Here is a 21,684-nt window from a genome sequence, read left to right as displayed (position 1 = left end):
TTGCCCGTAGTGTTCAGAGTGTGTCGATTTGGGTGTTTGAGCCATAGGAAATGAAAGGGGATGGGGGAATGGGATGCTCTTCGGATGGTCGTGTGAACTTGTTGGTCTGAATGGCCTGTTTCCACATCATAGGGATTATACGATTCTCGAACTGTGTCACTGACTATGTATGTTTATAAAGACATTTTTATGACTAAAGTATATTTTAGAAATAAAGAAGAAAGTAGGGTGTGGAGCAGGTGTTAGAAAGTAAAAGTGCACTTAGGTAAAGGGAGATTTGGAAACCCTGTAAAAGCAAAGTTGCGGCCAATACAGTAATAACCAGCTGAGTTAGACAGGAAGGGACAGAGTCTAATGGTGAGAGTGCACTCACAAGTAAGGCCCTTGCAAAGAACAGCCGTTAAAACAGTAGGAAAACTTCTGTCTCTGAATCTGAAAGCATTCGTAACAAGATAGACAAACCGGCAGCACAATTTGAAATAAATGATTTAGATCTAACCACCATTACAGAGATATTGGGGGAACACATTTTGGTGCAAGGTGGAGCCTACACAACCTTCCTGCCTCCAATATTCTGCAGTGAGCCAAGTTCAAATAGCAATCAGATGGTAAGAGATTCCCTGGGATAAAATAGTCATAATGCAATTAAATTCCATCTTAGTCTGCAAAGTGTAAGGGCAGGTTTCTGAAGTCTGTGTCACTGTGTTGGACAGAGAGTAGGATGGGCCGTTCTGTGATGTGTGTTTAGTAGATTGAAGTTCTAAACTGAATCCATCCCTCCGGACACAGGTGCTAAGCGAGTGTTGGAAGTGGACCAGTACGAGGGAGAGAAAGGGAAGCGTTCCTTCAAGGAGCAGATAGGACACAGCACGGATGGCTCACTGGGCGACGCACTCTGGGTCTGCTCCAACCTGTTCAGTGATGTCCGGCTCAAGCTGAGCCACAAACGCATCATGCTGTTCACCAACAACGACAATCCACATGCTAAAGACAGCTCCAAAGCGCGAATGGCCAGAACCAAGGCCAGCGACCTCCGAGAGACAGGTGGGTGGGTGACACTTACCGTCAAACATTGTTATTTATTTGTCAGCAACTGGGCAAAAGAATTACAGTACAGTATGTCCTCACATAAGGCTGCAGCTTCAGTCCTAAAATCTGCAACTTTAGGTATTTTCTAATCAACCTGTTACAGAGTCATAGAGTCATACAGCACAGAAACAGACCCTTCAGCCTATCCAGCCCCTGTCGACCATGTTCCCAAACTAAACTAGTCCCATCTGCCTGCACTTCCCCCATATCCCTCCAAACCTTTCCTATTCGTGTACTTACCTAAACGTCTTTTAAATGTTGTAATTGTACCCTCATCCACCGCTTCCTCTGGAAGTTCATTCTACACATAAACCACCTTCTGTGTAAAAAAAAAATCATCCCTCATGCCTTTTTTAAATCTTTTTCTTTAACCTTAAAAATATGCCCCCAGTCTTGAAATCCCCCACCCTGGGGGAAAGACACCTGCTATTCACCTTATCAATGCCCCTCATGATTTTATAAACCTCTACAAGGTCACCCCTCAACCTCCTACACTCCAGTGAGATAAGGCCCAGATTATCCCTACATTCCTAGTAATGTTTGAGATAAAGTTGTTGAGTAAAGGTGCTTAGACATTGTTATTACACAGATTTGAACCTGGGTCTCTCAGTTTAGGGGTATGGACGCTACCATTGTCCCATAAGACAATTCCAAAGTATGACTTTAACTTAAATCATATCAGATGTTCCCATTAAAGCATTTTTTAAATTAGGTTCCCTCAGATTTCTCTCCTCGAGTATAAACATTAAATCCTATAATTTGAAATATTTCATTATCTAAATTCATATATTGGTAGATTATTAAGATAAAATTGAAGATGTGAACAGAGATCCCATTTGCTGCTTTGCTCCTAGCCAGCTTGCCGATCTCCCTCTCTCACTGCCCACACACCCCCAGCAACCCCACGCTGCCTCCCTTTGTCACTCACCTTCTGTTCACTGCCGTTCGTTCCTCTAGCTCAGAACCTCTGCCGTTCCCTGACCCACCCTCAAGAGGCTGCAATAGGGAGGGACAACTGGCTGCCTAGGGACAGGGAGTGCGAGATGTTGCAGGTCAGAAGGTTAGCGGCTGGGAGCGGGGTTGGTCCATGAGTCCGAGGGTCACTGGGAAGGAAGGGTGATGTGTCAGAGGGTTAGGGAGCGGGTGGCGTTGTGAATTGAAGGGTCAGGGAGTAAGTGAGGATGGGTTCATGAGTCGAAATGAAAAGGAGTGATAATGTGTCGGAGGGTCACGGAATAGGACGGAGGGAGTTGGAGGTTCTAAGAATGAGAGGGTGGGTCAGGCAGAGTAACACTGATCAAGTCACACTGTCAAACATTAAGCCCACTGTGAGGTGATTCAAAGACGGAACTCTCGATGTTAAACATGATCCACTAACTGATCCCGACAAAAACGGAACAACTTAAAACAGCGACATCCTTCCAGTGACAGACACGTAGTCTCTGCATAGTACTGTCCCTCTGCCACAACAACAACTTTCATTTACATATCACCTTTGAAACATAACATCCCAAACCATTACTCGGGAGTAATGGAACAAAATATGGTGCTGAGTCACTGGAGGAGATATTAGGAGACAGACAGAGAGAACTTTTGATCAGGTAAATTTTAAGTAACACCTTAAAGACAGAAAGCAAGGTAGACAGATTGAGAGATCCAGACAGAGCAGCTCCAGATTGGTGCACAGCTGTGCCTTGTGGAGCGAGGGAACTGGGCCATGTATAAGTGGCAAGAAATGGAGGAGCACAAAGATAATGGAAGATTATGGACTCATACAGCATGGAAATAGACTTTTCGGTCCATAATCCCAAACTGACTAGTCCCACCTGCCTACGCTTGGCCCGTATCCGTCAAACATTTCTTCTTCATGTACTCATCAAAATGTCTTTTAAATGTTGTAACTATACCTACATTCACCACTTCCTTTGGAAGTACAAATCTCAATAAGGTCACCCCTCAGCCTCCTAGACTTCAGTGAAAGTAGCCCCGCCTCTGGGAATTCAACCAACATATAGAATTGGACCCCTATATAACCCCATAAAGATCAAAACCAGAAGTGACACTACTCACCATAACCAACCAGACAGTTTCAATTCCAAGTGGAGTAGAACAACATCGCTTCATTGGAGGCTCCACTGATAATGTCACATAGCATGGTGACGAAATGTCTACACAAAAAGAAGCCAGCTCGGCGAGCAAGTCAACAACCCCAGTCCCAGCTTCTCCTTATAACTCAAATTTCCTATACCCAGCAACTTCCTGGTAAATTTCCTCTGAACCCTCTCCTGTTTAATACTATCCTTCCTATAACAGGGCAACCAGAACTAGACACAGTATTCTAGAAGAGGCCTCACCAACATCCTGTACAACCTCAACATAACATCCCAAGACCTATACTCAGAGGTCTGAGCAATGAAGGCAAGCGTGCTCAATGCCTTCTTAACTACCCTGTCTACCTGTAATGCAAATCTCAAAGAATTATATACGTGGACCCCGAGGTCCTTCTGTTCTACAGCACTACCCAAGGCTCTACTTTTAATTGGAGAAGTCCTATCCTTGTTTATTTTACCAATATGCAATACCTTGTAGGACCATGTATTGTGACAAAGGTAGGTAGGGCCAAGACCACCAGAGGGATTTGAGTCGCTTAGAAACTGTGCTTCAGATCCATTTGACAACAAACAGAGCTGGGCTGGGTGAAATGGAATTCCATCTGATATCCTCTTCACTGCTTTGGCTGTCAGGGCTCACACATGAAACACGGTCCGCCAGGAGTGACCATGAGTTATTTTCACAGCGGAGGTCCACCAGTGTACGAAACTGAGGGGGAGGGAAGGACTTCCTGCGTGTCCGGAGCGTGCCCTACACCATCCTCACAACCCGAAACATTTCCTTGTGTCTTCTCTGCTCACACTCCTGACCCACAAGCAGCCATTGACTCAAGGGCGAAGAAAATAAACAGAGCCTGTGTTAACACTCTCTTTAGGCAATCAAAACCATCCCAGGAGATCACATAGATCAAAAATAATCGAAAGAAAGACCCTCATCTTCTAACAGGAACAGAAATTATGAGAAAGCTCAGCAGGTCTGGCAGCATCTGTGGAGAAAAATCAGAGTTAACGTTTTGAGTCCAGTGACCATACTTCAGAACTGATGGTGGCTGGGAAAAGGTTGGCGTTTATGCAGAAGATAGGTTGGGAGGAGTAGACGATCGGTGGAGATAGAGCCCAAAGAGAGAGAGAGCAGTTGGATAGGCAAAGGAGTGGATAACAGTCAGCCTGGGAGAATAAATAGCCATTCTGCCTGTCTACCCCAGGCAAGAACTTGAATGATCTCCGGAAAGTTGGGAAAGAAGATCTTTCCTTTTGTGAATAGATATTTTTGATAGAGAAATGTTAATAAAAAGAGTTGCCTTGTTGGTACGAGTCGAGTGTCAGTCTCACTGTTCTTGTCTGTGTGCAGGCATCATCTTGGACCTAATGCACCTGAAGAAACCCGGTGGGTTTGACTTGTCTCTCTTCTACTGTGACATTGTCAGCATCACAGAGGATGATGATGGCACCACGCAGGGCGTGGAATCAGCCAAGTTGGACGATCTGCTGCGGAAGATGTGGGCCAAGGACTACAAGAAAAAAGCCACCACCAGGTCAGCTACCTCAGGAACAGCAGAGAGCCTCCAGGGTCCTGGGAGACTCTGAAGTTTCTGATCGAGTACCTTCCCTATTAGATTGCTGCGGCAGTCCTGTGGCACAGTGGGTAGTGTCCCTGCCTCTGAGCCAGATGCTGCAGGTTGAAATCCCAGCCTCGGGACCAAGGAAGGTTTTGTTCATAATGCGGCTACACGCTTTTATTATCAACCTGTAAATCCTTGTGACGCACAAGCAGTAGGTGGGAAGAGTCGTAGTCAGCCCTGCCTGACCTGGAGCAGCACCTCTCAAAACCTACAGCCTCTGGCAACCCTCTTCACAACAAAAAACACTGCAGCGCTTCGGCCGTGAGTAGTTTAGATCTGTACTCACTGGAGTTTAGAAGAATGAGAGGAGACTTAATTGGGCTATATGAAATGCAAAAGGAGATTGACAAAGTGGATATAGAGCAAATGTTTCGTCATGTGGCTCAGTCTCGTACGAGAGGTCATAGTTTTAGGATAAGGGGTTGCAGATTTGAAATAAAGATGAGAAATTACTTCTCTCAAAGGGTCATGAATCACTGCCCCAGAGTGCAGTGGATGCTAGAACAGTGAATAAATTTGAGGAGGAAATATTCGTTAGTAATAGGTTGAAGGGTTATGGACAGTGGGCGGCAAAGTGGAGCTGTGGCCTAGATGAGATCAGCCATGATCATATTAAATGGCGGAGCAGATTCAAGGGGCTGAATGGCCTCCTCCTACTGCTCATTCTTATGTTCAGGGACTGAACAGGCTGGGGTTGTTTTCCTTGGAGCAGAGAAGGCTGAGGGGAGAACTGATTGAGATGTATGAGATTGTGAGGGCATAGATAGAATTGATAGGAACAAACTTTTTCCTTTAGTAGAGGTGTCAGTTGTCGTGGGCAAGAGGTTTAGAGGGGATTTGAGGAGAAACTTTTTCACCCAGAGTGTGATGGGTACCTGGAACTCCCTGTTTGAAAGTGTGGTAAAGAAAGGAAGCACCACAGCATTTAAAAGATATTTAGATGAATCTTTGAAATGCCATAGCATCAAGGCCCTGGGCCAAGTGCTGGCAAGTGAGATTAGAATAGTTACAGTAGATGCTTGATGACCAGTACAGACAGGATGGGCAGAAGAACCTCATTCCATGCTGTAATGTATATGACTGTATTTGCAGATGCAAACATGTGCTTTGTCTGCCTGATGTGATAATAGATGTGAGAAAGCTTTCAAGATAAAGTGGATCTTGGCAGCCTTTATGTCTGAGCTTGGATTTACAATCTGTTCAATGATGGCTTGTATCACTCAAACTCAGATTCGAAACGTAATTCCTGGCTGCTCTTAGAAAGAGGGGACATCTCAGCTTCTTCATGGTTTCTATTTGAGTGGGATCAAAAAGCAACTGTTTATGTCGATAGCTTTAAACGTCAGGGAGGATGAGCCCCCTAGGTGTCTCTTCTCTTGTCAAGGTGTAACAGAGGTCTTTAAAAGAACGAAATATTTTGCTAGAATAGACCCCAAGGGGGGCATCTTCACTCACACAGAAGAACAAGACTAGAGATCATCATTGTGACACAATCACCAAGGAATCAAATCGGGAATTTCCTCACCCAAGGAGTGGTGAGAATGTGGAACTCAATACCACCAGGCGTGGTTCAGGAGAACAATGTGGACAGGTGCTAATAAAGTTAAACAAAGAGGGTTAGGAAGACGTCTGTGTGGAGCATCAATAACATGGTGGGCTGAATGGCCTGCTGCAAGATATTTTCTAATTAGCCCGTTCAGGGAAGTTATAACACACCTCTCAAGCAGTGGGACCTGGACCTGGACCTGGGCCTCATTAATCCAGCGATAATGACACCACCACTTCGCCACAAGAGCCCTTGGAAATGTTACGGACGGCAGAGATAATGTACTCCCGCCCCCACAGTGCCCGGCTGGCCTGTTTTTACGCTGTAAATTCTGCACAGGAACATCCGGTGCATCATGTTGCTCCTGAAGCTGTACTGTTGGTAAATGTGGCAGCTTTTGTCTGCTAAAGTTTCCTCAGTGAGACAAATGACTGTTTCCGTTTGTTGATGGTTAATGGAAGAACAAATGTTGCCCAAGAAAGGACAACCCTTCTCTTTTCTTTATTCATTCACGGAATGTGGGCATCATTGCCTGGGCCAACAATTGTTGTCCATCCCTAGTTGCCTGTGAGAAGGTGATGGTGAGCTGCCTTCTTGAACTGTTGCAGTCCATTTGGTGTGGGTAGACCCACAGTGCTCTTAGGGGAGGAATTCCACAATTCCAACTGGAGGAACGACAATATATTTCCAAGTCAGGATGATGGTGTCATGGGATTTCCACAATGAGCTAACTAGGTCGTCAAGATCTCAGTTTAACCTATCATGCCTAAACAGTCACCCTTTCCAACCATCAGCAAGTGTCAACTTTAATGTGTTTCCGCCCTTTTGCCCCTCTCTCTGTTTCGTGTGTTGCTGACAGTGTTTGATTCAGTGTTTGAATCTGTTCTTCAGGCTGCACCTGAATCTGGGAGAAGGCGTGGAGCTTTCTGTCGGAGTTTACAATCTGATCCAGAGCGCCAAGAAGCCCACTGCAATCCGCCTTTACCGAGAAACTAACGAGCCAGTCAAAACCAAAACTCGCTGGTTTAACGGGGAGACAGGCAGCCTGCTCCTGCCCAGTGACACCAAAAAGGCCCAGGTAGTGAACTTTGTCATTGCTGAATCTTACAGATGACATACATACGGGCTAGGAACAGGAGTGAGGAGGTTGTGATACTTGGTAATGTCCCTGGACTAATAACTCAAGAGCCTCATAGAGACTTGGGTTTCAATCTCACTGTGGCAGATGGTGAAATCTGAATTTAGTGAAAACCTGGCATTAAAAGCCAAGAATAATATCCAATGTTGATTGTCCTAAATACTCATCTGGTTCACTAATGTCTCGTAGGGAAAGAAATACCCTTTCCTGGTCTGGCCTACATATGACTCCAGTCCCAGCAGCAACTCTTAACTGCTTTTGAAATGGTGAAGCAAGCCACTAAGTTCAAGGAGCAGTTTGGGATGGGCAGTAGGGTGGCACGGTGGCTCAGTGGTTAGCACTTGCTGCCTGACAGTGCCAGGGACCCCAGTTTGATTCCAGCCTCGGGCCACTGTCTGTGTGGAGTTTGCACATTCTCCCCATGTCTGTGTGGGTTTCCTCCCACAGTGTAAAGATGTGCAGGTTAGGGTGGATTGGCCATGCTAAATTGGCCCATAGTGTCCAGAGATTATAAGTTAGGTGGGTTACCCATGGGAAATGTGGAGTTAGAGGGATAGGGTAGGGGGCTGGGATGCTCTTTGCAGACCCATTGAGCCAAGTAGCCTCTTTCCACAGATTCTGTGATCTTTCCCTGATTCTAAATGCTGGCCTTGCCGATGACACCCATGACACCAACAATGACACCCACATCCCAGAAGTGGGAATAAAGATCATTTGGCCCCTAGAGCTTGCTCTGCTATTTAGTAAGATCAAATCCAGACTTTGATAACCTTTCACCCCCTTTGCTTAATCAGAATCTATCCACCTCTGCCTTCAAAACATTCAATGGCTCTGCTTCCAGCAGATTCTCAGCAAGGCATTTCCAAAGATTCACAACCCTCTCACGTCTGTCGTCTGCAAGGTGTTAGAAAGGATTCTGAGGGATAAGATTTATGACCATCTGGAAGAGCATGGCTTGATCAAATACAGTCAACACGGCTTTGTGAGGGGTAGGTCATGCCTCACAAACCTTATCGAGTTTTTTGAGGATGTGACTAGAAAAGTTGATGAGGGTCGAGCTGTGGATGTGGTGTATATGGACTTCAGTAAGGCATTTGATAAGGTTCCCCATGGTAGGCTCATTCAGAAGGTCAGGAGGAATGGGATACAGGGGAACTTAGCTGCTTGGATACAGAATTGGCTGGCCAACAGAAGACAGCGAGTGGTAGTAGAAGGAAAATATTCTGCCTGGAAGTCAGTGGTGAGTGGAGTTCCACAGGGCTCTGTCCTTGGGCCTCTACTGTTTGTAATTTTTATTAATGACTTGGATGAGGGGATTGAAGGATGGGTCAGCAAGTTTGCAGACGACACAAAGGTCGGAGGTGTCGTTGACAGTGTAGAGGGCTGTTATAGGCTGCAGCGGGACATTGACAGGATGCAGAGATGGGCTGAGAGGTGGCAGATGGAGTTCAATCTGGATAAATATGAGGTGATGCATTTTGGAAGGTCGAATTTGAAAGCTGAGTACAGGATCAAGGATAGGATTCTTGGCAGTGTGGAGGAACAGAGGGATCTTGGTGTGCAGATACATAGATCCCTTAAAATGGCCACCCAAGTGGACAGGGTTGTTAAGAAAGCATATGGTGTTTTGGCTTTCATTAACAGGGGGATTGAGTTTAAGAGTCATGAGATCTTGTTGCAGCTCTATAAAACTTTGGTTAGACCGCTCTTGGAATACTGCGTCCAGTTCTGGGCGCCCTATTATAGGAAAGATGTGGATGCTTTGGAGAGGGTTCAGAGGAGGTTTACCAGGATGCTGCCTGGACTGGAGGGCTTATCTTATGAAGAGAGGTTGACTGAGCTCGGTCTCTTTTCATTGGAGAAAAGGAGGAGAGGGGACCTAATTGAGGTATACAAGATAATGAGAGGCATAGATAGAGTTGATCGCCAGAGACTATTTCCCAGGGCAGAAATGGCTAGCACGAGGGGTCATAGTTTTAAGCTGGTTGGTGGAAAGTATAGAGGGGATGTCAGAGGCGGGTTCTTTACACAGAGAGTTGTGAGAGCATGGAATGCGTTGCCAGCAGCAGTTGGGGAAGCAAGGTCATTGGGGTCATTTAAGAGACTGCTGGACATGCATATGGTCACAGAAATTTGAGGGTGCATACATGAGGATCAATGGTCGGCACAACATTGTGGGCTGAAGGGCCTGTTCTGTGCTATACTGTTCTATGTTCTATGTTCTAAAAAGAATCCCACCTGCTCTCTGTTTTAAATGGGGGACCTCTGAGTGATACCTCGTTCAAGATTCTTCCACAAGAGGAAATACTCTCACCATCTGGCCAAGCCCCTCAGGTTCATAGTTGTCCCTGTCACATTGCTTCTTCCTCATCTCAGCTCCAACAAACTCAATCGTAACTTGTCTAAACTTTCCTTACAGACAACCGTCTCACTCTAAGTATTGGTCTAGTAAACATTCTTTAAACTGCTTCCAATACATAACTGAAGCATAATCTCCCTACCCGTGTATTCAAATCCCTTTGCAATAAATAACATTAGCTTTTCCCAAACATGGAAACATCAATTTGTAACCTACAACCTGTCCAGGCGGTGCAGGGCTCTCAAACTAATCTAGTCCCATTTGCCTGTGTTTGGCTGATATCCCTCTGAACCTTTGTTATTCATGTACTTACATCTACCGCTTCCTCTGGCAGCTCATGCCAATGGCCACACTAGTCTGAAAATGTCTGATCTTGGAAGCTAAGGTTAGTACTTGGATGGGAGACTGCCTGGGAAGACCAGGTGCAGTAGGCTCTTGGGTGGCACGGTGGCTCAGTGGTTAACACTTCTGCCTCACAGCGCCACAGACCGTGGTTCGATTCCATCCTCGGGCGACTGTGTGGAGTGTGCACGTTCTCCCCGTGTCTGCTGTGCAGTCTAGATGAATTGGCCATGCTAAATTGCCCATAATGTTCAGGGATGTGTAGATTGGGGGGATGGGTCTGGGTGGGGGACAGTCTATGTGTCAGTGTGCATTTGTTGGGTGGAAGGGCCTGTTTCCACACTGTACGGATTCTATATATAATTTTTAAAAATTCCTCACACAAATCATCCTATGTGTGAAAAAGTTGCCCCCCGCCCCCGGTACCTTTTTAAACCTCTGACCTTAAACCCATGCACTATAGTTCTGAACTTCTCCACTTTAGAGAAAAGACCTCGGCTAATTACCCTATGCTTGCCCCTCATAATTTAATAAACCTCGATAAAGTCATCCCTCAGTCTCCTATGTTCCAGGGAAAAAAGTTCCAACCTATCCAGTTCTCCTTACAACACAATCCTCCAGCCCCAGTAACATCCTGGTAAATTTTTTTTTGGACCCTCTCTAATTTAATAATATCCTTCCTATAGCAGGGTGACCAGAATTGCACACAGTACTCCAAAGTGGCTGAACCAATGTTCTGTACAGCTTCAACATAACATCCCAACTCCTATACTCAGTGCTCTAGTGAGAGTGTGCCAAACACCTTCTTCACTACATTTTCTACCTGTAACACCACCTTTGAGTGTTATTGGATTATCTCTGCTAATCTGATGTGAGAAAATATGCCCGGGGGAGGCGATGGCCTAGTGGTATTATTGCTGGATTATTAATCCAGAGACCCAGATAACATTCTGGTGACCTGGGTTTGAATCCCGCCATGGCAGTTGGTGGAATTTGAATTCAATAGAAAGCTGGAATTAAGTGTCTAACGTTGACCATGAATCCATTGTTGATTATCAGGAAAAACCCATCTGGTTCACTAATGTCCTGTAGGGAAGAAAACTGCCATCCTCACCTGGTCTGGCCTACATGTGACTCCAGACCCACGGCAATGTGGGCAATTAATAAATGCTGCCCTAGCCAGAGATGCCCCTTACCCCGGGAATGAATAAAGAAGAAATTGCCTTATGAGTAATGAGTGCTGAGTATGTTTTTGCCTCTCAGCTCAGTTTAAAATTAGTGTCATATAAAGTGGTATTGTAGTCACAGAGGACGATAGGACTGCTCTCTCATTAGTGAGAGACAGAGAGAGAGAACGAGAGAGATAACTGATGGTCACTTTAACCTGAGGGACACCGTGCCTGTGGCAAGGGGGCTCCACGAGGTTGAGAAGGCAGAGCCTTCATGGTAACCTCAGCGGGTGCAGCAATTAAAGCCTTGCTGTTGGCTTCACTTTGTATCACAAACCAACCATCCAACTAACTGAGCTAAACGACCCCACCGTGTGATCAGTTCTTCTTCTCAGTTGAGTTTGAGATGGGAAATCTGAGCTGAGAGGCATAAACATGCTCAGCACTAATAAGACTGGTCATATTTTTTCCACATCGGATCAATTGTTGTTTTCAAATGACTTTGAGATGGGAGCTGTCACCTTTACGTCGACATCAACTTACAGACTCAAATCATACAATCATCATAGAATCATGCCTGTCACCTACCTCATACAAAGCCCACTTCGCTCCTGTGACCAGCAACCTACATTGTTCTAGCAATGCCTGAATTTTCAAATTCTCATCTTTGATTTGAAATGCCTTCATGATCTCGCCCTTCCCTATCTCTGTTCTCTCCTGTGGCCCCACACAGCTAGGAGATCTCCGTACCTCTCAGAGTATTGTCTCTTGCATATCCCTGATTTTCATCATCATTGGCAAGTACTGGAATTCTTTCCCCAAACCTCTCTGTCCACCTCTCTCGCTCCCTCTTTTCTCCTCTTAAGAAACTCTGTAAAATCAGCCTCTTCAACCAAGTTTTTGTTCTCCTGAACTTATCTCCTTATGTTACTTGGTGTTAAATATTATTTTATAGTGGTCCTGTGAAGAAGTTTGGAACAATTTGCTATGTTAAATTTGCTACATAAAGACATATTAGTTCTATTTATTCTTTCACCGATGTGGGAAATATTGGCTAGGTCAGAATTAGTTGCCCATCCCTAATTGCCCTTGGGAATGGTGGTGATTCACCATGTACTGGTGCAGTCCATGTGCTGCAGGTAGCCCCACAATGCTGTTAGGGAAAACGTTCCAAACTTTGTCCCAGTGAGACGGAAGAGACAGTGATATAGTTCCAGGTCAGATGGAATGTGGCTTTGGACTGCAACTTGAAGGTGATGGTGTTCCTATGCAACTGCTGCCTTCGTCCTTCTAAATGGGAGATGTTACGGGTTTGGGCAGGCGCTTTGGAAGGTGTTGTTGTGTATCTTGTAGATTTGGTACAACTGATGGAAGTAGTCATGTGTTTGGAAAATATTTTTTAAAGAACTTTTGTGAATTTCTGCACTGCACCTCAGAGTTGGTATACATTGCTGTCACTGAGCGTCAGTGGTGGAGGGAGTGAATGTTTGTGGATTTGGTACCAGGATGCCTTGGTCTGGATGACGTCGAGCTTCCGGATTGGTTTGGAGCTGCACCTATCCATGCAAGTGGGAAGTAATCCGACACCATCGTAACAATTAAACAGTGGACAGGCTTTGGGGACTCAGCAAGTGAGTTATTTAAAAGGTTTTTAGTACAAATTCGGGCAGTTGCAATCCTGATCCTTTTTCCTTTTTTTGTTCTGAGGTTTACGGACGCAGGCAGATTGTTCTGGAGAAAGAAGAAACAGAGGAGCTGATGAGATTTGATTCTCCAGGCTTGGTCCTCATTGGTTTCAAGCCACTGTCTATGTTAAAGAAGCACCATTACATCAGACCATCCCAATTCATTTACCCAGAGGAGACAATGATAATAGGTAAAAACCGAAAGAACTGCGGATGCTGTAAATCAGGAACAAAAACAAAGTTGCTGGAAAAGCTCATCAGGTCTGGCAGCATCTGTGGAGGTGAAAACTGAGTTAACGTTTCGGGTCTGGTGACCCTTCCTCAGAACTGATGGTGGCTGCGAAAACAATTTTCCCAGCAATCACCCGGCCACCATCAGTTCTGAGGAAGGGTCGCCGGACCCAAAACGATAACCAATGGTCACAGGTAACCTGTGACCGCAGTTACAGTTTCCAGCATGGCTTGAGGCTTCATTATTTGTCCTCACTGAGTTGATGGTTCAGATTACAGACCCACTCGGGAGAAATGATGGGGAAACTGTGCCGGCAGTATGGAGAGTGAAAAATATTTTTTACTTAGCAGCAAATGTGCCAACATGTTGTGGGAAAAGATATTACCTTGGTGGGGGTTCGTGGCATTGCGTCCACTAGACTGAAGAGAGCCGCTGCTAATGTGTCATTGTTCAGAATATCTCTATTTTGGGGAACTCATCACTGTTTGATATGACCTGAGAATTTTGATGACTTAGAGATGGGAGAATGGCATTCAGCTCTTTGTAACTGCAGCCTCTGCCCCACTGCCTGCTACTTGTCTATGATACTCTATGTACCCCAGCGATCAGAAGAGGCTGAGCCATTGAGTACATTGAAGGCTCAGTTAGATTTTATATCAATAAGGAAGTCACCAATTATGGGGACAGGCATGCAGGTGGAGTTAAAGCCATGAACAGGTCAGCCATAATCTTGTTGAGTAGCTGTGAGGACACAAGTTCACATCCTGCCACAGCGACAGGTAGAATTTAAATTCAGCTCAGAAGTCTGGATTTCTCAAGCTAATTTCCATAGCAATAAGCATGATAATTATCATCAATTGTGATCAAAATGAATCTGGCTGATTGATGTCCTAGAGTTTATAGCTTGAACAGAATTTGGGAATTGCTGAAGAAACGCACATTTTGTCAAAGCTTTCCATTGTCAGGACAACTCAAGAGAAACCGCAAAGTAAAGCAGAGCATTGGTTATTTTGCAAGTGGACCCTGGTCGGCCTTGTCATGGAGAATTAGTGATGATTGACACTTGATGATTGAGGAAGCAATGGCCTAGTGGTATTACCACTATACTGTTAATCCAAAGACCCAGAAAATTTTTAGAAGACCTGGGTTCAAAACCCACCACGGGGAAACTGTGCTGGCAGCATGTAGAATGAAAAATACTTTGCAGCAAATGTTCTAACATTTTGTGGGGAAAAAAAGTAACAATCTGGAATTAAGAGTCCACTGATGACCATGAAACCATTGCTGATTGTTGGAAAAATCCAGCTGGTTCACTAATGCTCTTTAGTGAAGGAAATCTGCCAACTTTACCTGGTCTGGGCCTACATGTGACTCCAGATCCACAGCAATGTGTCGACTCTTAACTCTCAACAGTTAGGGATGGGGCAATAAATACTGTCTCCATCCAGTGGTGCCCACATCCCATGAATGAATAAAACAAAATACCAAGCTTTGTTTAAATTTTCAACCTGGCAAGTTGACTCTGATTGGTCAAAGCATTGCCCTGAGAAACGAACTGGAGAATGGTAGTTGCCTATTTTGTTAAGTTAAAACTGGTGCAGTGTATGTGCACATGTTCTTTCTGTCTGTAAAGAACAGGGTTCTCTGTGTATTCCAGTCCACACAAACATACAACCCTGAATTGGTCGGTGTAATTCTTCTCATGAGCCTTGGTTTTTACAGACAAAAGGAATGTATATATGCTGCACATGTTTTAAATCAACATAACAATTGACAGCTTTTGTCTGGTTCCTGTGAAGGCAATGCCTTGATCAGTCAGTTGTTGTTTAAAATTTAAACAAATCTTGGCAGTTACTGTCAGTTGTCATTAACTGATACATTCCTCATGGCAATGCTACTATGAATCAGAATCCACTTGCCTACCGATCAGCATTCTCTTCTCACACACTGTAAATGTTGCTTTCCTTTTACTTTGGTCATTCTTGTGACGTGTCCTAATGGCAAGAAAAAATGCTCCATGTATTTGTCTCAGGCGTTCCTACTGTCCTTCAGAGAAGTCAATCTGCCGTCCTGACCTCACCTACAAGTAGCTCCAAATCACAGCAATGTGGTTAACTCTTCACTGTCCACTTGTGAGTGAATTAGTCCGAGGGCAATCCGGGATCGTAAAGAGGGACTAGCCAGCAATACCGACATGCAGTCGTAGAATAAATAAAGGCTCAACAGGTTCAACGGCCAAATAGCCTACTACTGCTTTTATTTTTTTATGATTCTGTTTGGTTTGTAAGGAAGGATGTTGCTAAACTTGAAAGGCTCGAAAAAGATTTACAAGGATGGTGCACCGATTGGTGCATTTGAACTATAGGGAGAGCCTGAATAGTCTAGAGCTATTTTCCCTGGAGCATCAGAGGTCAAACGTTTTATTTCCTTCATTCATTCACGGGATGACGATGTCGCTGACCAGGGCAGCGTTTATTGTCCATCCCTAATTGCCCAGAGGGCAGTTAAGAGTCACCTGTGGGTCTGGAGTCACATGTAGGCCAGACCAGGTAAGGATGGCAGTTTCCTTCCCTCAAGGACATTAGCGAACCAGATGGGTTTTTCCTGACAATCGACAATGGATTCACGGTCATCATTAGATTCTTAATTCCAGATATTTTCATTGAATTCAAACTCCACCATCTGCCGTGGCAGAGTTCGAACCCAGGCCCCCAGAACGTTATCTGAGTGGTAATTCTACTAGGCCATTGCCTCCTCATTAAGTGTATAGAGGTTTATAAAATCATGAGGAGCGTGTATAGGGTGAACAGCCAACATCTGTTTCCCAGAATAGAGGGGAGTCCAAAACTCGGGGCTGTAGGTTTAAGGTGAAAGAGGAAAAGTTTTAAAGGGACCTTTCCCACGCAGAGGGTGGTGTGTGTCTGGAATTCGCTGCCAGTCGAGGTGGTGGAAGCTGGTACAATTACATTTAAAAGGCATTTGGACAGGTTCATGAATAGAAAGGGTTTAGGGCGATCTGGGCCAAATGCTGGCAAATGGGACTAGGTCAGATTGGGATGTCAAGTCCATGCGGATGAGTTGAACTGAAGAGTCTGTTTCTGTGCTGTATGACTCTGGTTATGTGTTGAATGGCACTCAATTTTCTGTCCATTTGCTCTGTCTATTAGATCATTTCAAAGGGTACTCACTCTTTGAATATAAGTGTCATGTTCAGGGCCCTCTTACTCTGTTTAAACATGAAATAATATTCTTGGCTGTCTTTACTGTCACCATTTGTTAAGGGAGCCCTGCTCCTCAGCTCGTGCTCCTCAAGTGTTGCTTTGCATTTGGGGTCAGAGCTGATGCAGGTTTTGCTGAGGGCTGTGTCTGTGTTGACATTCCTGACAGGAAGCACCACTTTATTCAGTGCGCTGCTCACCAAGTGCCTGGAGAAGGAGGTGTTCGCTGTTTGCCGGTACACTCCCCGGAGGAACGTCCCGCCCCGATTCGTGGCGATGGTCCCACAAGAGGAGGAGCTCGATGATCAGAAAATGCAGACCACCCCTCCAGGTTAGTGGCACTTCCTGAGTAACATTTAATTTTCATCTTTGTTCAGGTTTGAGGTTCTCCACCTTCACTCTGTCCTCTGACTGAAGCCAAAGAGAGACTTGCGTTTCTAAGGCATTTTTCGTCGCGTCAGTATCATCCCAAAAACTTTACAGCCAGTGAATGTTTGGCTTGTTGGAAAATGGGAACATGGCAGTCATTTTGCACACGTCAATTTCCCACAAGTCGCAATGTGAAAATGAGCGACGCTGATTGAGGAGTAAAATATCAGTTGGGGCACACAGGCAAACTCCTGCTCAGTGTTCAGTGTAGTGCAAGGGATTGTTAACTTCCAGCCAAGAGGGAAGACGGAATCTTGGTTTTCTGTTGTTAATTGTCAAAGTGCCCAAAGGTTCCTGGCACACATAGGACCCCCGCCACCACCCCCCCCCCCCCCCCCAAAAAAAAGACACAGTTGTGGTTTGCAGGAGGTAGTTGTAAAGATCCTTGCTCTTACTGGTGGTGGATGTACCCTATTTTGTGTAGAAATGTTCATCCTGTGGCCTACTGAAGACGCCGTCTCTAACTCACGCAGACTGTAAGTGCAGAACACTTTACCAGCTCTAGATACCAGTAAAACTGTTGCAACGTTTTCCCATCAGGATTCCACCTCATTTATCTGCCTTACGCCGACGACATCAGAAAGGTGGACTTTACGGAGAAGACCGTGGCCAACGAGGATCAGATTGAGAAGATGAAGCTCATGGTGCAGAAACTTCGGTTTAAATACAGGTCAGTCTTGGGAATGTTTTCTTAGCCCTTAAAAGCTGAGCACAACTCAGCCATTGCTGTACTGAGGAGGCTCTGTGTGCTAGACACCTTTGCAAGGGTTGAAACTGCTCAGACAGGGCTTAGATTTGTATAGCACCTTATTGGTTCGAACACCTGCTTCACAGGAGTGCAGTTGGGTGACATTTGACAATGAGCCATATAAGGAGATATTAGAGCACGTGACCAAATATTTTGCTAAAGAGGTCAGTTTTAAGAGGCATTTTAAAAAGTAGAGAGTGAAGGTTATGGAAGGAATTTACCTTCAGAGCTTACCACAGAGCTTCCCCCAGTGAGGACCCCAAACAGGATCAAGAGGTCTGAAGCAGCAATGACTGACCCTCTTCTCCCTGAGGTGTTTCCCACTGCCACCACGCCCCCTCCCAGTTTCACCAAGGGGGGACAGTGATTGTCCAGCTTCGGATTGGGGTCATAGCAAGGGAGGAAAAGTTTTGGAAGCAGTGGTTTAGAATTGTGGTGGCTGAAGGCATGGCTGCCAACACTGGAATCATGGAATAGAGTCCTGACAGAGTCCAGCCATTTGGCCCATTAGCCTACATTGTTCCTCCGAAGAGCACCCCACCCAGACCCTGTCCCTAACCCTGCATTTCCTGTGGCTAATCTGTCCAGCCTGGACATCCCTGAACACTATGGGGCAATTTAGTGTGCCCAGCCCACCGAACCTGCACACCTTTGGACTGTGGGAGCAAATCGGAGCACCTGGAGGAAACCCATGCAAACACAGGGACACAAACTCCACACAGACAGTCATCCGAGGGTTGAACCGAACCAGGATCCCTAGCGCTATGAGGCAGCAATGCTAACTACTGAGCCGTGGCACTGCCCATGGAATGTTAGGAGTGGGGGAGAGACACTAGTACCTTTACAGCCAGCAGAAAGCCAAGGAGAATTTCACATTTCAGTTTGGGTGAAAGGCATATCTATGCTCCCGACAGCCTGACACCCATGTCTGCTCTTTGTGCTTTTCCTCTTTCGTTGTTTCTCAATCAGCGAGCGACATTACGGGGTGGCACGGTGGCTCATAAGGTGGTGTCATAAGCACCGCAAATGTAACCAACTCAGTCAGTGTAATTAAAGCGAAGTAAGTTGTGTCAGAAAGTTGTCCCTCTCAGGACAGAGTTGAGCCACACAGACAAGGAGGTCCCTATCCCATCCTCCAACAGTGTTGAGTCAGTTCAACACTAGAAGTGCCTTTCACGTTCCATCAAAGCAGGAATTGAAAGCTGGTTTCAGTGATGAGATTGCTGGGGGAAGAAAAATACCGTCTGGTTCACAAATGGCCTTTAGGGAAGGAAATCTGCCAAACTTCACCTGGTCTGGCCTACATGTGACTCCAGACCCAGAGCAGCGTGGTGTGAAATGGCCTCATGCATCACTCAGTTCGAGAGCCTTGCTCACTTCCCCAAAAAGACTGAAAGAACTGAAAGATTAAAAATGATATAGGCTTGTGCAGTTGAACAAGAAATGGATATTCCCTGCGGTGTTTCCTACAGATAAAACAGTGACATTTCCTATTTATCTGGCAACAGGCCTGAGAGCTTTGAGAATCCAGTCATTCAGCGGCACTTCCGTAATCTGGAGGCTTTAGCACTTGATTTAAAGGAGCCTGAAGAGATGGAAGACTTGACACGTGAGTATCCCACTGTGTAGCTCCTAGACACAGCCAAATGATGAAAGAGGGTATGTGACGCTCATGTTACAGAGCAGAAAAGCCGACTCAGCTGCAGCCTGTATGTATATATGTCCATAAGGAACCTCACCAACTTTTACAGATGCACTTTAAAAAGCATTCTACCCAGATGCACTGTGGCTTGGTACAGCAACTGGTCTGCCCAGGACCGTAAGAAACTACAGAGACTTGTGAACAGCCCAGTCCATCACACGAACCAACCTTCCATCCATTGACTCACCTATACTTTTTGCTGCCTCGGGAAGGCAGCCAACATCATAAAAAACCTCTCCTACCCTGGTTATAATCCCTTCCAATCTCTTCTGTCAGGCTGAAAATGGAAAAGCTTAAGCATACTGACCAACAGATTCAAGAACAGCTTCTTCCCCGCTGTGATGAGACGTCAAAATGGACCTTGCAAATTTCAGATCTCATGCTGATCTACCTTTTTGTGCATCTTCTTTACGAGCGTAACATTGTATTCCTCACTCTGTTCTATCACCCTATGATCTTTGTTTGGTATGATCTGCCTGCACTGCACGCAAAACAAAACTTTTCACTGTACCTAGGTACATGTGACAATTGTAAATCAAATCAAAGACTGCAGCAGGTTAGTTGACCGCATCACCACAAAATAACAGGGAATCCTTTTCCAATTGAAGAAACATTTGCAAAGCAGCGAGATGGAAATGAGCCATGATTTCCCCTCCCAATGGGTCTCCATCCTGGGAAGTCTAATTGTGTGAATTTCAGGTGAATGTTGGGATTTCTGTAGGGATGGGCATTGGGAGCTTGGGGGTGGAGCGGGGAACTGGGTGTGCAAGGGGGGAGCTTAGGGAAATGTGGGAGCAACTGAGCTAGATGGAGTTATGGTAGGGTTGAGTGTTGGCAAAGGGACTGCATGTTGGTGAAGAGATGTTTGGGGCTGTGGAAGTATAGTCACGAGGGCAGGAAGAGAAGACGCAATGGGTGATCCTTTGGCTTTGGTGGAACCCGGTGAGCTCAGCAACAACCTCATGCTGACCTGCTGAGAGAGGGACAACTCGCTCACAGTGTCTAATATCGGCCCCAAGCCCAGGCACAGATCAGCCTGGAGGCAAGGGGACAACCTCCAAACAAGGAAATTAACACACACACACACACACACACACACACGCACGCATACACACAGACATAAACACATACATACATACACACACACAGACATACACACGTACACACACACAAACGCACATACATACAAACACACATACATACACACGCACACATACATACACACGCACACATACATACACACGCACACATACATACACACACATACATACAAACACACATACATACAAACACACACACACATACATACACACACATACACACACAGATACATACACGCATACATACATACACACATACACACACACATACAAACACACACACACACACATACGTACACACACACACACATACAAACACACACATACATACACACACATACATACACACACATATACACACAGACGTACACACATACACACACACACATACATACACACACATACACACACACACACATACTTACACACACATACACACACACACACATACACACACACAGATACACACATACACACACAGATACACACACACACACAGATACACACACGTACACACATACACACACATACACACACACATACATACACACACACAGATGCACACATACACACACACAGATACACACACACATACATACATACACACACACATACACACACAGATACATACACGCATACATATATACACACATACACACACACATACAAACACACACACATACGTACACACACATACATACAAACATACACACGCATATACACACAGGCGTACACACATACATACACACAAATGCACATACATACACACACAGACATACATACACATACACTCACACACATATACACACACACATACACACAGGTACACACACATACACGCATACATACATACATACACACACATGCACGCACACACATACAAACACACACACACGTACACACACACATACATACATACATACACACACATACACATATACACACAGACGTACACACATACATACACACAGACATACATACACACGCAGACACACACACACATATACACATATACACACATACATACACATACACACACACAGACATGCACACAACCACACACACACATACATACACACGAACATACATACAGACACACACACAGACATACATACACACACAGAGACATACACACACAAACACACACACATACAAACACACACACACAAACGCACAGACATACATACACATACA

The 21,684-nt window shown here is 45.2% G+C and overlaps 1 protein-coding gene across 1 annotated transcript in view; it reads left to right on the top strand.

Moving 5' to 3' along the window:
- xrcc6 (X-ray repair complementing defective repair in Chinese hamster cells 6) overlaps window positions 1–21,684 on the top strand; it is a 57,521-nt gene that overhangs the window by 12,721 nt on the left and 23,116 nt on the right. Inside the window, exons 5-11 of the mRNA XM_059640569.1 lie at window positions 790–1,044; window positions 4,552–4,735; window positions 7,260–7,446; window positions 13,084–13,252; window positions 16,681–16,842; window positions 17,481–17,610; window positions 19,197–19,297. Coding sequence (XP_059496552.1) covers window positions 790–1,044; window positions 4,552–4,735; window positions 7,260–7,446; window positions 13,084–13,252; window positions 16,681–16,842; window positions 17,481–17,610; window positions 19,197–19,297 — 1,188 coding nt within the window. The remainder of the gene's footprint in view (window positions 1–789; window positions 1,045–4,551; window positions 4,736–7,259; window positions 7,447–13,083; window positions 13,253–16,680; window positions 16,843–17,480; window positions 17,611–19,196; window positions 19,298–21,684) is intronic.

The sequence above is a fragment of the Stegostoma tigrinum genome, chromosome 38 (assembly GCF_030684315.1).
Source record: "Stegostoma tigrinum isolate sSteTig4 chromosome 38, sSteTig4.hap1, whole genome shotgun sequence".
Classification (NCBI taxonomy): domain Eukaryota; kingdom Metazoa; phylum Chordata; class Chondrichthyes; order Orectolobiformes; family Stegostomatidae; genus Stegostoma; species Stegostoma tigrinum.
This window is presented reverse-complemented; position numbering and strand designations above follow the sequence as displayed.